Source organism: Lathyrus oleraceus, chromosome 5 (genome assembly GCF_024323335.1).
Source record: "Lathyrus oleraceus cultivar Zhongwan6 chromosome 5, CAAS_Psat_ZW6_1.0, whole genome shotgun sequence".
Taxonomy (NCBI): Eukaryota; Viridiplantae; Streptophyta; class Magnoliopsida; order Fabales; family Fabaceae; genus Lathyrus; species Lathyrus oleraceus.
Window position 1 is genome coordinate 621,673,424 of NC_066583.1, and position 21,727 is coordinate 621,695,150.

General features: G+C 34.1%; 2 protein-coding genes across 2 annotated transcripts; both read right to left on the reverse strand.

Moving 5' to 3' along the window:
- Positions 1-16,704: 16,704 nt before the first annotated feature.
- Positions 16,705-19,377, reverse strand: LOC127087178 (RHOMBOID-like protein 1). Its single transcript, XM_051028041.1, has 6 exons — positions 18,830-19,377; positions 18,310-18,473; positions 17,963-18,126; positions 17,602-17,858; positions 17,280-17,406; positions 16,705-17,115 (listed from the first exon to the last, which is right to left on the reverse strand). The coding sequence occupies exons 1-6, from the start codon at positions 19,159-19,161 to the stop codon at positions 16,990-16,992; spliced, it is 1,170 nt and encodes a 389-aa protein (XP_050883998.1). The 5' UTR covers positions 19,162-19,377; the 3' UTR covers positions 16,705-16,989.
- Positions 19,378-20,485: 1,108 nt separating this feature from the next.
- On the reverse strand, positions 20,486-21,331 carry LOC127082495 (leucine-rich repeat extensin-like protein 2). The gene has a single exon (XM_051022742.1). The coding sequence runs from the start codon at positions 21,329-21,331 to the stop codon at positions 20,486-20,488; it is 846 nt and encodes a 281-aa protein (XP_050878699.1).
- Between the last annotated feature and the right edge of the window lie 396 nt (positions 21,332-21,727).

The window sequence follows — 21,727 nt, forward strand, 5'->3', positions numbered from 1 at the left end:
ATGTTTTCGACACATAGTGGTGAAGTTAATAGAGGAGTTGAAGGTCCACTTGTGTTGGTTGTTGTTGTTGATTAATTTTTTAATTACCAGTTGTGTTGGTTGTTGTTGTTGTTTAGTTAATGTGGTCGTACTTTGTAACCATAACCCTTTGATTAACAAATGTATTTCATAATTGTTTGTTCCCAAAAGACATTAGAAATACACAATGGTTTATATATATTATGTGCATAGTAGTTAATAAATAAATAAAAAAACATAATCATCTGAACGGATATTTAAAATAACAACATAATCATCTGGAAGGTCGTTGGGATGGTCCTGCAACATTAGGACATTTCCTACGCATGTGTCCTATTTCACGGCAAATTCCACACCTTCTCTTTTCCTTCTCAACGTCGTCCATCTCGGTTCTAATCCTGGTGCTGTTTGGGCGCCCTTTCTTCCTCCTTCTCATAGAGTCGTCGTGGCAAAGAGTAAATCCTTCATATTGTGGCTAATTCTCCTCATGGGGAAGTCCTAGGAAACTCTCCTGATAGACCTTGAAGACGTTAAGAATTTTAAAGACGTCTGGAATGTGAATGGAATAGTCCTGGCGGATGCTCGAACATACTGCGATTACATGGGAGCAAGGTAAGTGAAATGCCTGAAATTTCCCACAGTCACAGTGTTGTTTCCTCAGATCAACGCTGAACGTTCCGGTTGGTCGACCGTCGTTATGATTAATCTTCTCTTGGACCATGAAATAAAATCTCTCTCGATCGAACTGCATGACGTTGTGCGTGTTAGCTTTGATGACTTCCCCAGCCATCCCCTTGTTGCAGTTATCAGTGAAAACCTGCCCAGAGGCTAACATTTTTGTCCACTGATGGCCTCTTCTACCAAATAGTGATCCTGAACGATAGTACGTAGATTTGACCAATGCAGTGATTGGAAGGTTTCAGGTTTCTTTTAGCACCGAGTTCATTGCTTCTGCTAGGTTAGTTGTCATGTGACCCCAGCGTTGCCCTCCGTCAAATGCTCTTGCCCACTTCTCGCGAGGGATGTTGTCTATCCATGATAAAGCGTCGTTGTTTGTTCTTCGGATTTCCCCCCGATAGTAGTTAAATGTTGCCTCTGTTAACGCATAACCCATGTTAACAACTATTTTCCGCAGATCCTTGTCTTTAATCTCGCGCATGAAGTTTTGCGCGATATGTCTAATGCAATAGACGTGTGATGAAGGAGGAAACTGCCATCCATTTTCCGGGTTGTTGTATGCACTCTTTATCGATTCATGCCTGTTTGATATTAAGCATAGATTTGCTTGGGGAGTAACATGCATTCTCAAATTCTTAAGAAAGAAACTCCAGGCTTCCTTTGTCTCACTTTCAACCAATGCGAACGCTATCGGAAATATGTTCCCGTTCCCATCCTGTGCCACAGCCATCAACAGAGTCCCTCTGTACTTGCCATATAACCAAGTTCCATCAACCTGCACAATTGATTTACAATACGCGAAACCACATATACATGGTCTAAACGCCCAAAACAGACGATGAAATATCCTTTGGTCACCCAAGTATGAACCATCATTTGAAATCACAGGTAAGGATTGTAATTCTATAATGGTACCTGGTAGATATGTTTTCATTACCAGTATCCACTGCGGAAGATCGTTGTAAGATGTCTCCCAATTTCCATACAGCGACTCAATTGCCTTACACTTTGCAATCCATGCCTTTTTGTATGATATGATATACCTGTATTTCTCAACAACATGAGCGATGATAACCTTCACCTTAAGAGAAGCGTCCCGATTTACAAGCTCCATTATGCTCTTGCTAATCATTTATGAACTGAGTTTTGTATGGTCTTGTGACATGGAAGTGGTTGTGCACGTATGAGGCCCGCTAGACTTACCAACTCTCCACCTTGAGTTGCCCTTGCGCAAAGATACCCTGCATTTGAGATTGCATGTTGAATTTCTACATTTGATGACAAAACGTACATTGTCAAATTTAACCACAGAAAAATTTAGACTACGTTTTATATGCCATTGTTGCAACGCCAGAACACACTCTTCCATATCTTCATACTCGATGCCCTCCTCTATTTCGTCAGAATTGTGAGTTGGTATGAAACTGCCGAAAAGGGAGATTGGTTCAGCATCATTCAAACTTATGTTTTGCATGTGCGCAGGTGGGTTGTACAAACTAATTGGTTGCGCTCTTAGTGCAACGGTCGATGTGTTGAATATGTCCTCATTGCCATCGTCATCACTAACACCAAATAGATCTTCAAATCGAACCTCCTCAAGATCATCCTCACTATTCTCGCCTACCTCTTCATTTGGTATGAAAGATTCATTATTTTGAGTCGGCTCTTCGTCAATGGCTTGACTCATTCCATAGTTGTGTGACTGTACAAATTGCATTGGATAACCGTGATTTTCGTTGTGAGTCGATTGTTCTTCAACATCTTCATTGTGACTTGGTTGTTCTTCAAGATTATCGACTAGACGAACATATATCTCAATACTTGGTAATTGAGATAATGTTACATGACATTGAAACATCGACCTAACATCTTCGTCGGTCTCAATCGGTGTCATTATGTAAAAGACGGTATTATCATCTCCATTAAATAATGGTTGACGATAAATGATGTCTTCAACATAACGTTGCAACTTTTTTTCAATACGGTCTTTTAAATGATGAAAGTCGGAGTTGATGTGGATTTTGAACTTAGTTAAATTCGTATTGCAATGTCAAATCCCCAATTCAAATTTTTACCAATTTATTTATTATATTTTACCACTATAAATAATCCATACCTCTACACTTCTTTCTCATCATATACCTATAATTTCTATTTCACACATTCTTACTCTCTTCAAATATTTACTCTCTTCAATTTCTACACTTCCTTCCAAGATGTCTTTCTTATGGATGGGCAAATCACACCGTGGGACGGCGGCAAACATTGCCGAATACGTAAGCCTCTTTCAAATTTACCGTTTTTTATTACCGTTTTTTATTTCCGTTCTTTATCATATCAAATATTCATTACCGTTTTTTATTTTAATTTCAGCAAGATGGTAGGTTTCGGGTCCATTCGCATACATATATTCAACCAAGTGCGGTTATAATACCGTATTTGGAGCTAGCAGGTTTTGCGAATGTGGCCAAGATTGCAAGTCTAAAAGTAGACTCTAAACTCATTGTGGCATTGTTAGAGAGATGGAGACCGGAGACAGATACATTTCATTTACCAACAGGTGAATGTACCATCACACTAGAGGATGTGAGCATGTTATTCGGTCTCCGAATCCATGGTAAAGCTGTTAATGGCCCAACAAACGTAACCAATGACGTTTACATGGAAAACTTGGGCATCGAACCAACCGCCTCGGATAAAAATGGGGCTTCTGTCAAAATTCTTTGGTTAGAAGCAGTATTAACGCAACTCAAAAATAACCCTAACCCGTCCGAGGCAGAAAATATTTTACATGCAAAAATTTATATTTTACTTTTAATTGTTACTTTTTTAATGCCAGATAAGAGTCACAATTTGTTGCATTCTTCTTGGTTACCTTTAGTAGGAGACCTTGAAAAATGTAATACATACAGTTGGGGTTCTACTTGTTTGGCGACACTATATAGACATATGTGCAAGGCAGCCCATAAAGGAGTAAAGAGCATAGGAGGATGTGTTGTATTACTAACTGTATGGGCATTCACACGCATATCCTTGTTAGCCCCGGTTAGTAACGAAGTTCCATCACATCCTTATGCATTAAGGTAACGATTTTAATTTAAATGCAATTTATATTTATCAAAATTATTTATATGTCACTTTAACGTATTTTTTTTAATATGCAAGATGGTGCAAACGAGGTATGAATTATGGAAATAATCTTCGTCATCATCTACGAGGGTACCGTGTTGCAATAGAACACAGGGAAGAAAACGATGTAAGAATGATTAATTATAATATTAAACTTATTTAAATTTATTTTATACATTCTAATATTAATTATAATATTAAACTTATTTAAATTTATTTTATACATTCTAATATTAATTATAATATTAAACTTATTTAAATTTATTTTATACATTCTAATATTAATTATAATATTAAACTTATTTAAATTTATTTTATACATTCTAATAGTTATATTTCTTTTAACAGTTTATTTGGAGGTCGTACATACAATAAAGAATAGCTGAAAGAATGGAAAAGAAGAAGGCATTTGGTGTTACAAGGAAACTCGGTAATTGGTGAGTCTAAGCCGGATAGAGAATACATGAATTGGTTTTTATCAATTCCTTTTATGCACGTTGCTCCCACACAATTTTTGAATGATCCCCGTCAACGTGTAGCTTCTTCAACCCAACACACAACATCACCCCCACAACAACATTACCAACCATCATCCTCCGCTCAACAAACATACCAACACATCCAGACCACCCAACAACACACCATTTATTCCACCTCAACCCAACACCATAATCCCCAAACTCCATTCCCTCAAACAAACTACTTTTACAACCAACAATATCAATAACAAACCAACCTACGCCCACCCATACAATACACTCCAATTCCTCAACCCAACTTTGAATACTCAAACCCTCATTCTCAACCCCAACCTTCTAACACCACATACGCACATCTCACTCCCACATACAACCCTGTTGATGTGTATTATCCTCCTATCCAACACACCCGGCCCGAAACCTACACACAAACCACACATTCACTACCCAACTTTGACCTCACCGATGACCATTTAATGAGTATGCCTTCTTTTGGCGTTCAAGAACTCGGCGTTATGGATATGCCTCCAAACACATCACAACAACATCAAAGTCAACAACAAGACGCCCTTGATGAATTGTCTTCCGACTCATCTCCGTCTCCCGCGAGACAAAGACAAGAAGACTTGGGCAAGGGAAAACGCAAAAAAGTTGGCACAGGATGTGGAACAGGCGGTCACTATAAATAAAATGTATTGCTTCCATTATATCAATAAAATGTATTTCTTCCATTGTAATTCTTAAAAAAACAAATTATTTCTATTATTAATATTCTAAAAATTAATCATTTTTATTATTAATATTTGAAAAACAATAATATCAAAAAAAATATATTATCATGAAAAACTATTATTATTTACATTTTATTTTAAATATTTTTATAAAAAAATTATTATTATTTTTAAATAAATCAATTATATTAATTAAATATAGAATTAATAATTAAAAATAAATTATATTAATTATTATTACTATTTAATAAAGTATTCAAAATATTAAAAAATAAAAATAAAAAGCTTCTTCATGCCCTCGGCCATTCATTGGCCGAGCCCTTACTGCATGCAATGGGCCTTCAGGCCCTCGTCCAACCATTGGACGAGCCCAATAAGAAAAAGGGGGCAAATTGAGATTTTTTTTTTTCAGACTGGAGCATGGTGGGAAATAAATTTCAGAAAAGGGGCAGGGCAGGAAAAAAAGTCTATTTTTGGTGAGTGGGTTGGAATTTTTTTTTTTTTTTAATAAATATCCTTTGTTATATTTTATTTAAACCTCAAAACCTTTTGTTAAGTGTCAATATTATGATTTGATGTAGTGGCTATATGCATGCTACACACATACAATGATCATAACCAATCCTAGCCCTTAATTTAACGCTGGACCATTTTAGTATCAATAATGTGTCAGGTTCGACATGCCCACAAATCAACAGACAACACTTTAATATCGTTGGAAAGTCGAATGAGTTTTCTTAAGCAAGCAATTTACTATTGCCACCACTTTCCTATATTCTCATGCCTTAGAACTTAGGACGTCCTATGTCACTTTTTTTTTTGGCCCTTTATTTCTCTTTTTTGGGTTCCTAAGATTATGAAGCAAGCAACTTCCATCTTTATTGTCTTTTTCTTAATTATTTCTAACTGCCACACTTGAGTGTACATGAAGTACCAACCACCATGGTATCATATTTAACCACTATTGATGAGAAAATGGGGCCACACAATCTGGAATGCAAGTAAAGAGTGGATGAGAATTTGTGGTAGGGACATGTTGCATAATTTAATCATCCAACCTACTACCATATCTATGCCCTGTCTTCTTGTTGAGCTCACATGATAATTACTTCATGTATATGGAGTTCATATATTTGCATTTATTTTGATGGAGGCATTTTAGAATTTCGATAGACTATATATGAACCTTATAAAACCAATTTATATTAAAGATTGTCTCAACTTCCTATTTAATGGAAGACACTGAAAACATGTTCAATACTATTGAGTTTAATATATATATATATATATATATATATATATATATATATATATATATATATATATATATATATATATATATATATATATTCAAATAAACTCTCATGACATTTTTAAATTTAGGTTGAGCCAAATATAATCTTACAAAATTAATTTATAAAATAATAATTGCCCTTATATATCACATTTCATATAAATAAGATACTAATTAAAATTTCCAGTAGCTCAATTAGTAATTGAGTTAAATATATTTAAGATGATGGTATATAGTTACTACAATAATATTTATTTATATAAATTAAAAATTAAAACAACAAAAAAGAAAGAAGTTAAATATGTATTAAATAAATTAATAATATTATTTTAATTGAACAATTATATTATTTAAAAAAAGTAATTTTTATTTTTGTTGGTTAAATATGTTTTTCATCTCTACAAATAGACCATCATTCGATTTTAGTTTCTATAAGAAAATTCTTTGACTAATGGTCCTTTAAATATTTCCCTTTCATAAATTTAGTCCCTCCTATTAGTTTACACTAACGGAGGCTAACGTGGCAGCACACATGACATAACATTTAGTTTGACATGTGATGATTTGGCCAACATTGATTAAAAACTAGTTTTGTGAAGTTAAAATTATTTTAGTTAAGTTAGAAAACCAAACGCTAGAAACTCTACACCATTTGATTTACCTTCTATCATTTGAACCTTCATCATTTGAAACCCTACGAACTCAAGAATGGTCTTTTAGCTTTGCTGTGTTTTTTACTCATTTGTAGTTGAAACGTTGTTTTAGTTATTCTTTGTTTGAAGTCGTTTATGTAGAAAAGAGAGGAACAAAATGTTGTTTTGTCGTTGCGGTGGCCCTATTCACTTTACTGAAAGCTTATGGTGGTCTCATTTAGAGATTTCAAAAGTGCATCTTGTGGTCCTGTTGTGGTCGTTTACACTACAGTTCAGGTTTGTCCACTTGATTACTAAATTTGTTATTTTTGTGTTGAGTATTAGTTTAGAGTTTAGAGATCCATCACTTTTATGTAGTAATTGAGGTTTTGATTGTTTAATGTTGGTTGTTTTTTAAAAACTTTTTTAGTGTATTTATACTGCATAATGTTGAGTGTATTTTGACTACCTATGTGTATATTGTATTGTATTTGACTTAACTTGTATAAATTTGACCCTAAGTGTAATGTACAAGACATTGGGTTATTTAAGGTGGTGTTATACACCAATCATTATTTTGTAAAAGACCATAACTTAAGATATGAGAGTGTGGAGGTTTATGCATGTAGTGGTCAAGATCCAAATTATTGATATTATTTTGAATTATATGACTTAATCAATGGGGTTGAGTTATAGTTTGATGTTAAGGTTATGAAAATATGATGGAAACATGATGATGGTAGTTTGGAAGAAGATTTAAAACCCTCTAGGAATGATGGAGATGCATCTGAGTTAACTGCGTTTGCATTTAGAAATAGTTGTGATGTATGAATATTTACTGAGCCAGACCCCTTTATACGGGAGACCACGTTTATGGATAAAGTTAAAGATAAAATAAAGGGAAAGAAATGTGATGAAGAGGTTGATAATTCTTGTAAATCAAGTGATGAATCTATTAAGGGTGTACATTTTGATTATAGTGATGAGAAGAGGATGAATGAGTTTTATGAAGGTTTTGATGAATGCATGATGAAGGGAAACCTAGAGTTACACCTGTTGTTGATGGTGATGCTAAAAGTGAATCACCCAACAAATCCTTTATCACACAAGAGATAGGTAGGGAACATATAATTGAGGAAGACTGTATGATTGGTGAACTTGACATTAGGGCAGATGATGAAAGTTTCCTCCCATGTTTAAATGTGGCCTAAGAAGTCCAAAGAAGATTCATAGAAGAGAACCAGACAAGTCAAACCAAACTAAATGGTAAAGATCAAATACTAGCCATAAGTGTAAGAAGTGTTTGAAATATGACCATCCTACACAAACAAACAAATCATATTTGTCTCATCTGAAACAGACTAGCCTACACAAACAAAGGAACCACCTACATAAGCCAGCCAAACTAATAAAGCCCAAAAGTCACCAAAGAAAACAGTTAGGCTCTGAACTTATATTATGATTATGTGTACAACATATTTGTGTAGGTATTAATGATGTCTTCTTTTATCACATGAGAGACTTAAAGGATTTGCGAATGGTAACATAAGTCAAACTACTACAAAAGATACAAAGACTCTAAAAAAGAAAAAGGTTTTGAATTAATGCTCTTCAACTCATATTGGTGAGACTGAATTGCCAACACGGGTTCATGAAAATGTCATTCCTAATGCGGAACCACCAACGCAGGTTGATAACAATGTCATTCCTAGTGTGGAACCATGACCACATGTTGATGACAATGCCATTCCTAATGTGGAACCACAACCACAGGTCATGACAATGTCATTCCTAATATGGTGTTATCAAAGTTTCTTCACAAAAAGCCAACTAGCAGTGATCCTGTAAGTATCTTCACATTTTGTGCTTTCAAACCATCATGTCCCCCAATTTAATAACACTTGCTTGTTATGACAAGTCAAGGGACTGATACCAAATAAGAACAAAGTGAAGAAACATGCTTATTTAACAGGTGCAAGAAGAAAAAGTGACGTATTAATGACTCTTAAGCAAGAGACCTAAAGGCCCCTGGGAAATATCTTGAATATCCATTAGTGATTCCTGAAGAGGATACCACGATAAATGACATTGGAAGTAAAAAAGAAATCCAAAAGTTGGGCATACATTTTCAAAGGTTTAGCTAAATGTAGACTTACTGATATTTTGTAGTTACTATCCATATTTTGAACATGTCTACTGTCATGAATTATGAGTCACTATGTTACCAGCCATAGTTTGTAGTCTATGTAATGTAAGGATTGAGTGGGGGTGTATCACCACTATGTTATCAAACTTGTTGCAAGTATTTTCTAATGAATCAACAACTGTTTATGAGAATGTTGTTTGGAAATTTTGATGTCAATTATTATTTCATTGTTGTATAATAAATTTGTTTGGAATATTTCATTGTTGTATAAAAATTGTACTATGACAAATATAGGCAAAACAAAGCAAAACATAGGGAATACCATGTCCAAATTTCTGCCCATACTTTATCAATATTAAGCCAGTTATAGGTTATACCATGTCCATATTTCTAACCAATATTAAGAAAATTTTAAGTCCATGCTAATTATAGGCCTACCATGTCCATATTTCTAACCAATTATAAGTCAATATTAAGTCAAGTTTTAACCAAACTAATCAATAAGTTTCCATTAAGAATAACTTTGATTACATTTTGATGAATTAAGTGCCAATTAACACTAACCAACAACATTACATTTTAATACACTCATCAACATTTATACTTCATTATCAAGTACATGTTGAGCATACATGAAAATACAACACATAACTTCAATTTTCCAGCAAATGCCTCTGAGTTCAGTTTCTTATTCTTCTTCTTTGAAGATTCATACAACTCCTTTAAATTTTCAACAACTTCCAACTTCTTCATCTTGTTATCATCATCCTTTAGAACTTCAAAAACATATTTTCCTTGTTCTATGTCTTCATCCCATATGAACAAGTTATAAGTGTCATCAATGTGCAACTATAGCCAAACATGTTTCACTTTACTACAAATCAGAAATCATTAGAAATGAAGAAGACATGAACCTGCTAAAATGGACATCTCCAAAAAAGCCTTCATTTGTTAGGTTCATTCTTGCATTGGTATGACACCGTACGAGTATGATACACACGCAATCTTCCTGGATGGATACTCATCGATGTTGAATAAAGAGAAGCAGGTTTGCTTCTCCTTAAAATAGAAGACGCCATTGAAACGGGTTTGCTTCGAATGGTTGATGGAAGCGAGTCAGAGAGAATGCCAAGGAACAAGAGGATCAATCTTGGGGAAGAAGAAGACTAATTTGGGGGAAGAACAATAACCTTAGGTTTACGAGGAAGAAGACATTGAAATGTTTCAGAGTTGTTCAACAAATCAAAAAAAAATTCCCATGTGTCACTCCACATCAGCTTCTGTTATGGGCATTTAACAGGATGGACGAATATTGTGGATGAAAAAACATTAGAAGGACCATTGTTTTAAGGAAATTATTTTAGGGACTAAAATTTAATTATGGGATACTTTTGGGGACCTCGAGCATATTTAACCCTATTTTCATTTCATACTAAAACAAAGAATGTATGTAGATTAAAGATAATCATTGTAGAAGAGCTTCTTATATGGTGTATAAGTTTCAGGTGATTAAAAAGGGGAGGCATCTAAAAAATTATCACTCCAACACTCAAGTTAGTGTTTGAGAGATATGGAAATATGCAAGTGTGAATAAGACCAACCCAACTACACATACCAATCCAAATAAAGTATTCTCATGGATGGCAAACATATGTACCGCCATTGTAAATTACCCCACTAAAACATGTCATTACTTTCATCTCCATCATTGAGATATATCTAACGACTACATGAAATCAATGACGAGCCACCTTGTGACGGTTCTAACCATTCATCCTAAATTTTAGCACATCGCTTTGACTGTCACAAGGTGACCTATTGTGGATTGTTGGAGTAAGTTAGATGCACATCACAATGGATATGAAAACAATGGCACACTTTAGTGTAGTGCGTTACACTAGAGGTACACATGTTCGTCAACCATTGGAATGATTTATCTAGATTGAATCCGTAGTTGGGTCGGTCTTGTAAGGCCTTTGGCTAGCCTAAAATAGTTGCCTCAAAGTCCTTGATATTAATAATATGGTGAAAAATATTAATCTGAAATTTATGAGACCAATCTAAGCATGAGTTTCATTGGGGGAGATAAGCATATCGAGCAGATGACCCCGAAAGTAGAATGAGGCTCTATTGGGATGTTGAGTAGGAGTGGGACATCGAGAATACACACATTTTATAGTCATATTATCATTAAAGCTTTGCTTTGGGTAAGGTCACCACACTTCCCACACGCCTAGGGTAGGGGGACGACGCACTTAGAGAAGTTAGATAAACTTGAGTGTTATTACTAGATTGATGCTTCATCTTGATTGTTTGTCGTGGCTTTTGATTTTCCCTGAACTCTCTACCATTAATCGTGGCACTCTTTGTTCCTATAAATAGGGAAGTTGATGTTAAATTCTTATTTTGGACTTCTTTCACTTTCAAATGCTATCAATTATCTTCATCTCCTTGCGTTTCTAGCGGTTATCGTTACAATTTTATGGGATTCAATTTATGAGTTTTTCATTCTTCAAAAATTATGGTTATTCTATCTACTTTGTGAGCATCAAGCTTTGTGTCTTTCATTGCTCTTTCTTTGTTCTTCAGAACTTACATGAATATTCATTGTGCTTGCTTCTTACCATTTGGTTTCTTTGATTTGCATTAGCTTTTTGAATTACGGCCAACATAGGAAGCTCAAATATTCCATTCATTGATTAAGTAGCGATGTCGAAATTAGTAATGCATCGTCTCGGACCGAAGAAGAAGTAATTAACCCAAATTCGATAAACTGATAGGTGTCACCATTAGAAGTGAAAAACCCAATCGTAAACATTGTTGAAATTATAGAGCATGCTCCCACTAGGTTGGACATTATGGAGTTTGCCTGAGGGTTTACTTTTCTTGAAACTCAAATGTATGACACAAAGATTGCGAAAAATCCCAGAGTTGAGCGGAAAGCTTAGGCTTATGCCAAGTGGTTAGAGGAACAGTCATGATGTCGTACTTACGGTAACCATTTTTATCTATTGACAATGACACATAAATGATGTGGCATGCACAATTAGGTCTTGAATTTCCCGAAGATGCTGCATGGTATCCCTGAGTGGACAACGAAATGTTGGGAACGTCATTTGTGTAGGTCCCTTTTCAGATTAGTAAGTGTTTCATACTAAAACCAAGAAAATGATATGCAACCAATACGACTTGTGTGAGTTTCCTTTACATGAATGTTTGTTTTCTCATATTAGATTCTCACACGACACCATTATTTCATAGTGGAACAGAGAATAAATGATAGATTAAAGGTAACCACCCTAGAAGAGCTTCCGGTATGGTGGTATAAGTCTCTAGTTATTAGAGAAGAAGTACCTACAAAGTTAACACTATGTAACACGTACTTCCCGACTCAATAATTAATAAATAAAATATAATTATATCTAAGTAGGATGTCACTTCCCAATCTAAGAAGTCTTTATGTTACTTCATTTAATAAAAAAATATAGTCCAAACTGCGGAATTAAACAAAAGTACGACATCTATAGCCTCAACAAATCATCCACACAAAAAATGGTTCAATAATTACTGTAAATTAAAAGATACATAACATAATAAAATTAAAAAAAACAGTTTGTTACCCGGTGGGAGCACAGACACAACAAACACAAAAGGGGTAAGAAATTCATTCATATAATAAACAGTGTATAATAATTAAGAGAGTAGTATTTATACACACAAATCACATTCATTCACAATCACATTCTCACCATAACAAATGCACAAGCAAAACATAATTATAATGCAATGAGACCCGACAACATTACACGATGCATGTGGTACCAATTTTCATAAATGGTTAATCATACAAATATGATTCCCCCTTCGGAATCCCGAACTCTCCCTTTCAAGTTCCGGATAATTCTTTAGTCCCCCTTCAGACCTATGACTTATATCCTTTAACATATCAATAATGAATCCATGACATGTTAATAATGCAATTAACACAACAATTATAATAATATTTAGTGATCCATAAACGATCACACAATTGTCACCATGCATAACGTAATCCACCCTTCTGGACTACCACCAATATAATCAAACACACCCACCAAATCATTCACAACACATCAAATAATTTGTCAATACGGACCTCGTTCATATTCTCACATCATACACTTTTTTTCCACCTGCTACCGACCTCTGATAAAATTGTTAATAATATATTATCCCTAAAACAAAGTTATAGCCTTATGTTTCATCTACCCAACTCTTCAAACCCCGTCTCAAAATGATTTACGAATTGAAAGTTATGATCAAAACCGTGCACAAAGCCGTTACCAAAAAGGTGTTGTTTTTCTGAAATTTCCAACATGATTTTCATCTTCTCCAGCCCCAAAACGTCCATGAAATCATCACTAAAAATATTTTATGGTTTTAAACTCAATCATAAACATACTAATATCAATCACTACTTATATTCATATAATCACACAAATAAATTCACAATTTCATACCCTATCATCATCATAATCATCATCACAAACCATTAACATGCAACAAACATAAAATTCATCAACAATTCAAAATTCATCATAAGAAAATATCAATTGTTATAGACACAACAATTATAATTCATTCCTCACAATCATGGTCACAAATCAACAATAATCATAATATGACATAAGACCCACCTAAGAGGGTAAGGATCTATCATTATCCTCTCATGATTACACTCTTATATGAATAGTTTTCCTATCTTAAAATTTTAAGCTCTAAACTCTTCTACAATGGAGGTATTCTTCTTCCTACCCTTACTTTTTGCCCTAACTCTCCCTTTTCCAATTCTGTCATGTACGTTTCCCACTCTCTGTTTTCTCCTCACCTTCTTATAAGTAGACCAACTAAATCCCTTGTTTTTCATTTATTTTTAAATCTTATTATTATTATTACTATAATATTAAATCTGTTAAGAGTCTCACATCAGATAATATATGATCTTAACATGTGTTTATAAGTGGGGCCAATCCTCACTCTACAAACCAGTTTTATAGGGTTGAGTTAGGCCTAACCATATTTCTTAACATGGTATCAGAGCCTCGTTTAAGATCCGGTGGGCCACCTACTATGGTTTCCGCTATTAGGCCACCCACTATTTATTTCCATGCTCCAGTTGTCTAGTCCTGAGCGTGAGAGTGTGTGTTAAAAGTCCCACAGCGGATAATATATGGCATGAACATGTGTATATAAGTGGGGGTAATCCTCATTCTACCAAACGATTTTGTAGGGTTGAGTTAGGCCCAACCACATTTTCTTAACATGGTATCAGAACCTTGTTTAAGATTCGGTGGGCCACCTGCTATGGTTTTCGCTATCGGGCCACCCACCATTTACTTTCATGCTCCAGTTGTATAGTTCTGAGCGTGAGGGTGTGTGTTAAGAGTCTCACATCAGATAATACATGGTCTTAACATATGTTTATAAGTGGGGCAGTCCTCACTCTACCACCAATTTTGTAGGGTAGAGTTAGGTCCAACCACATTTCTTAACATGGTAGCCAGAGCCTACTGAGAGACAACTCTTCACCGTACTTTACCCGGTTGACCCACTGTCTTCCGGTGAATTTTTTCTGACAAACCATGTCATAACTCCGGTTTGCCTTCCATACACTGTCGTGACTCATTCCGACATCAGTTTTTAAAATTCTCCAGTCACCACCACACTGTTGCGGTCGTCCACTGTCGTCGCTATTGTTCCTGATTCGTGTGATATTTTCTCTCTTCAGATACTCATGGCTACTCCTCATAACTTTACGCCAAACTACAATGATTTCCTCAGGTGGTATCAGAATTATCAGAACTTAGATTCTACTGCATCGGTAGCACACACTAGTAATTTATCTGATTGTCTCTCTCAATCATCTTCTTTTGGACCTTGAGTTCTTGATTCTGGTGCGTCTGATCAAGTTACCGGTAATAAAAATCTTTCATCTTCCCTCTCTACATCTGATTTCTTACCTACTATAACTTCTGCCAATGGTTCTCAAACCCGATCCGAAGGGATTGGTATTGTTGAAATTCTACCTTCTCTCTCTGTTACTTATGTCCTCTATGTACCTAATTGTCCATTTAATTTACTTTCAGTTAGTCGTTAAGCCGTTATCTTGATTGTAGTGTCACGTTCACTAACAATAATGTTATCCTGCAGTATCAGAGTTCGGGACGGACGATTGACATCGGATGTGAGTCCCAAGGCCTTTATTACCTATCAGTGTCATCTCATACATGCTCAACCAAAGATTCTTCACTCATTATCCATGCTCAGTTAGGTCATCCCAATCTTTTCAAACTACATAAGTTAGTGCCAAATTTATCGAAGGTATCTAATTTACATTGTGAGGCGTGTCAGCTAGGGAAACACACTCGTGGTCAATTTCCCAATTGAGTCAACAAACGAGCTTCGTCCCCTTTTCCTTTAGTTCACACCGATGTTTTGGGTCCATCGTGTATTGTCTTTACTCTCGAGTCTAAGTATTTTGTCACCTTTATTTATGATTTTTCACGTTACACATGGTTTATTCAAATGTCTCTTAGTCTCTTATATATCAGCATGGTATCAGAGTTTGGTTCCGATCCAGGGACATGTGGGTTATGAGCCCACCAGCTTCCGCTGCGCAACTCTGATACAAAATCAAACTAAAAAATCAAATACCAATAATATATATACTACTAAACTAATTTAATTAAATATAATATTAATACTATTAATCTCATTGTGCCCAACACCTCCTACTTCTTGTTAATTTCTACCACACTCCTCACTTAAAATTATAATATTCTATGGACAGTATCTCATATCCAAGGCTTCCATACTACCTCAATCATTCAAAACACATAGGAGTATAATACAATTATATTATTCTATAAAATTAGATAATTTAAAAATGGTGTTACAATATGGTGGTAGAAGTCTCTAGTTATTAGAGAAGGAATACCTACAAAATTAACAATCAAACGCCATTCACGTGAGTTTACGCCCTTGCTGAGAGTGAATATTATTAGAGAACACTCTATAGTCTTAGACTATAGGCTTAAATATGTTTTTTCATCATTTACTTTTTTTTTTTTTTTTTTTTTATTCTTTGTTTTGTACATTTACCTTTTAAAAGTATAACAAAACTAAGTCCTTCTATTATTTAAATATCAAAGTCTTAAGTGTCCTGTTTTTAAGTTGTTTAAAAATATAATTTATTATATACAAAAATTTGGCATATTTATTGAAAGAAAAGAGGTTTTAAATAAGGCATTGTTAAAGTATGCTGTTCATTTAGGTAGAAACGTAAAAATGGTTATTAATGATCAAATAAGAGCATAAGTTATTTATAAAAAAAGTTGTGAATGAATTAATATTATCTGCAAAGTTTTCTACATAATGCGTAAAGACTTAAAATATTCAGAGGAACTAGCATTCAACATTTAAGAAAAATAAGAGTGAAACAAATATAAAAAAAAAAAGATAAATGACTAAAACAAATATTGAATAAAATAAATAGCAAAAAAGTATATAAACCTAAAATATAATATTTTTTAGAATAACACATCCTTAATAATCTTGTTCACAGTATTTACAATTTTTGAGTTTTTTTTTTTATTTTTTTACTTCTTTAACCACAAATACAACTTCCATTCCTCTGCTTTCTTTTACACAAGAATAATAATAGCACAAAGCATTTCATGCTAGGACATAGAAAATATCAGTGAAAATAATATATACTCATGATGGCTGGCATAACAATCATGAGAAGAAAGAATTTCTCTGCACTACCAAGTATGAATCATATACACAAGTTGTTCAAGCTCTTTCCATTCAAGAAATGTTGCATGTGTATTTATCTATCTATCTATCCCCCGCAAAGTCGCGTACAAAGTTGTTGCATATCAGAAGAGCTAGTACTTGACAGAGGATAAATGTCACTTCTCCCATTGCTCATGCATGTGATGTTAAGTTGACTTCCCATTTCTGTCGTCTGCATAGAATATTGTATCAAAAACAGTTTAGGTAAATCGCAACAAAATAGGATAGTTTCTTCACATACAAGTCACGTAATTAACTCTACCAGCTTATAGCTTTAGGAACTAGGAAATATAATTGAATCAATTGATGGAAGATACACAAGAAATGAGTACTCACCTCACAATAAATCTTGTGTTCTTGACAACTCCATTTTGAGGTTGGAACACAGCTTAAATAATGACACCACGAGCAACGTTCATTCAAGTTAACACCTTTAAAGAGCAAAATCATCCCAGCAATCAATCTGTCAAAATTAAACGCTAGTACTTTATAAGCAACAACAATAATTCAATCTCTACGGGCAAATTTTTTGCAACAAAGAGTATCAAAGTTCTAATCCTACATACATACGGTCTCGTTGATATCAACGCAATTATATCGCTTAGAAAATAAAATGGATATACAAAAAAGAAAGAAAGAAAAACTAAAGAGAACATACCCTGCAGCGAGTATTACGAAAGACAAAAGCCAAAGTGCATACTGATAAGGTTTGTGTTTATGTTTTACAGAAGGTGCAAATTCCGAGGGAGATCTTTTCTGGCTAATCCATTTAAACTGTGGACGAATAAGAAGGATAAATCCAAGAAGAAACCCGGAACCGAATCCTCCAAGATGAGCGAAATTGTCCACGTGTGGAAGGATCCCAACAGCTAAATTGATTAGGACAATAACTATTAGAGTCAACAATGCAGCCACCTGAAAAACAACACAAGACAAAATCGAAAGAAATTAAAAGACTGTCACGAAATATTTATCAGGAAGCACTAGATTGAATTGTACAAGTGTAATGGTTCTTTCACCTTATTGGCATATATTGTCCAATTTATCAAAATCTCTGAGAGCATTCCTCCAAGTAAGCCAAACAATGCACCAGAAGCACCAACTGAGATACCTGATTGTATGAATAGAGCAGACAGCAAACTCCCTCCAAAACCAGATATCACATACAGAATCCCAATTCTAACTGCGAAAAAACAAGCAATGTAGAAATTACAATCTGCAACTGAGAATGGACTAAAATGAAGCTTCTTTCAGAACATCTCTGTAACAAACAATGAATATATATACACATATACTTGAACGTTGTTGGTCACTAAAGATATAATGATATAGTTGAACAATACAAGGATAATTACCAGAACCATACCAAATCCAAATTCTTGTTCAAGCCGAACTCCAATAAAAACAAGACTCAACATGTTGGCAAGTACATGGATAGCTCCGCCATGCAACCATATACAAGAGAGAAGGCGCCAACCTTCGTGTTCACGAACCACTTTATCTACTTCAAGAGCACCCATCTTCCCTAATCTGAAAATGTAAATATAAGATTTTCGGCATCACATTACAAAAATCTCCATATTAGACAAATCCATCTATAAGAAACTTTGATACTATGCATTAGCTATTGCAAAAACATCATCTCCATCGAAAGCTCACAACTATAGAAATTTCAATTATACATGACTTAATTAATATGTCATTTTCTACGAACCACCAACAGACACGGCACCACCTCCACACCAATAATAATACTAAGAAGTTAATTAATTGAATGTAATCACATGTGACGGGTGTGACTGTCGTGTCAGACACCAAACATAGCTGCAATCTGAAGTGTCTGTGATACAGAGATTATATTAAGTAGAATGAGATGAAAAACTCACGTAGTGGCAGAAGGACCAAAGAGAGGGTTTTCTTTGAGGGGTTGAAAGGAGAATCTTCCAAGGAAAGAAGCAACACAGGAACCATTAAAGGAATTCTTAGGACAATCATTAACATACATAGTAACAATGAAGACAACAACATTAGCAAACACAAAGGTTGGAACCAACCATGGGAACCATCGTTCAAAGAGCCTGAAATCACGATCATGAATGACGGGAGGATTAGACGGTTGAGACCCACGTCCATGACCATTATGGACGGTGGAATCATCACGGTGGGAATGAACATTAACCTCAATGTTACCACCTTGTGGGTCCCTACCTTCTCCCATTAGGTTGACCCTTTTACCCTTTTTGGCAGAGATTTCAGGTTTCTAACACATTTTGGTAAAAATGATTGAAAATGAATTTTCTCTCCGTGTATATAGATTTGGAAACGGGTTTGAATAAGTTAAGAGGAAACAAGACCAGCAAAGTTAGGTATTGGTTTGTTTTCGCATGTCTCGTGTTTAACGTTGTTTGTTTGTTGTAGGGTGTGTTTGGCTTCACATTGTTTTGTACGCCTTCTTTATAAAGTATACTAATATAACAAAAATAAAGTACTTTTTTGAATCACCATTACCAAAAAAAATCCAAATTAAATTCCCTATCATAAATATTAATTAATTATTTTCACTGTTTAATGTTATAATTTTTAATATATTATTTATTTAATTCAAAAATATTTAATTGGATAGTTGAACATATATTTTTAAAAATTATATTTGATATGAAATTTAATAAATTAGAATTAAAACTAACTTATTTTCAATTATCTTAAAAGTACTTTTTTAAGTCAATTTGAACGATGCTACTGGCTCAACAAAAAAAAATCACTTATTTTTCTTTTATGGTATTTTTTCATCATAGAATATAAAAAATAAACATTTATTCAAGCAATATTTTTATTACTATGTAGTGTTCAATAAACAATTTTAGCTTTGTTCCTGGATGATCTTAAAAGTACTTTTTTTTTAAGTCAATTTGAACCACGCTACTGGGTCAACAAAAAAACATCACTTCTTTTTCTTTTATGGTATTGTTTGCATTATAAAATATAAAAAATAAACATTTATTCAAGCAATGTTTTTATTACTATGTAGTGTGACTTTTTTCTCCAAGTGCCCCCTTCTTGAAATTAATCTTCAATTATATTTCAGTTTGAAAAAAAAAATCCAATTTGCCCCCTATTTTTTATTTTTTATTGGGCTCGTCCATCAAAGTGGCGAGTGTGTGAAGCCCAATATTCGTTGGGTAGGCTCGGCCATTCATTGGCCGAGCGTGTGAAGGAAGTTTTTTTTTTATTTTTTATTATTTTAAAATCTTTATTAAATAGTTTTTTAATTATTATTAAATAGTTTTTTAATTAAAATTATATATTTAATTAATATAATTGATTTTTTTAAAAATAATAATAATATTTTTATAAAAATATTTAAAATAAAATGTTAATAATAATAGTTTTTTATAATAATAATAATTTTCTAATATTTTAAAAAAAATATATTAATAATGAAAATAATTATTTTTTAGAATATTAATAATAGAAATAATTAATTTTTTTAAGAATTACAATGGAAGAAATACATTTTATTGATATAATGGAAGCAATACATTTTATTTATAGTGACCGCCTGTTCCACATCTTGTGCCAATTTTTTTGCGTTTTCCCTTGCCTAAGTCTTCTTGTCTTTGTCTTGCAGGAGACGGAGATGAGTCGGAAGACAATTCATCAAGGGTGTCTTGTTGTTGTTGATGTTGTTGACTTTGATGTTGTTGTGATGTGTTTGGAGGCATATCCATACCGTCGAGTTCTTGAATGCGAAAAGAAGGCATACTCATTAGATGGTCATCGGTGAGGTCAAAGTTAGGTAGTGAATGTGTGGCTTGTGTGTAGGTTTCGGGTTGGGTGTGTTGGATAGGAGGATAATAGACATCATCAGGGTTGTATGTGGGAGTGAGATGTGTGAATGTGGTGTTAGAAGGTTGGGATTGAGAATGAGGGTTTGAATATTCAAAGTTGGGTTGAGGAATTGGAGTGTATTGTATGGGTGGGCGTAGGTTGGTTTGTTGTTGATATTGTTGGTTGTAATAGTAGTTTGTTTGAGGGAATGGAGTGTGGGGATTATGGTGTTGGGTTGAGGTGGAATAAATTGTGCGTTGTTGTGTGGTCTGGGTGTGTTGGTAAGTTTGTTGAGCTGAGGATGATGGTTGGTTATGTTGTTGTGGGGGTGATGTTGTTTGTTGGATTGAAGAAGCTACACGTTGACGGGGATCATTCAAAAACTGTGTCGGAGCAACGTGCATAAAAGGAATTGATAAAAACCAATTCATGTATTCTCTACCCGGCTTAGACTCACCAATTACCGAGTTTCCTTGTAACACCAAATGTCTTCTTCTTTTCCATTCTTTCAGCTCTTCTTTATTTAAATCTTTCCAATGTGTGTCCCAAGCTTGGACCATAGTCATGTTATGATGTTCACTTAGACATCTTGGCTGAGACGGTATTTGTTGTTCAAATCCAAATTGGACTCCAAACATACCATATATGTTGTTGCACTCCAAACTCGGCTGTCATTATAATCAGGCATTGGATATTGTATGTACGGCCCCCAAATAAACTGTTAAAAGAAATATAACTATTAGAATGTATAAAATAAATTTAAATAAGTTTAATATTATAATTAATCATTCTTACATCGTTTTCTTCCATGTGTTCTATTGCAACACGGTACTCTCGTAGATGATGACGAGGATTATTTCCATAATTCATACCTCGTTTGCACCATCTTGCATATTAAAAAAAATACGTTAAAGCGACGTATAAATAATTTTGAGAAATATAAATTGCATTTAAAT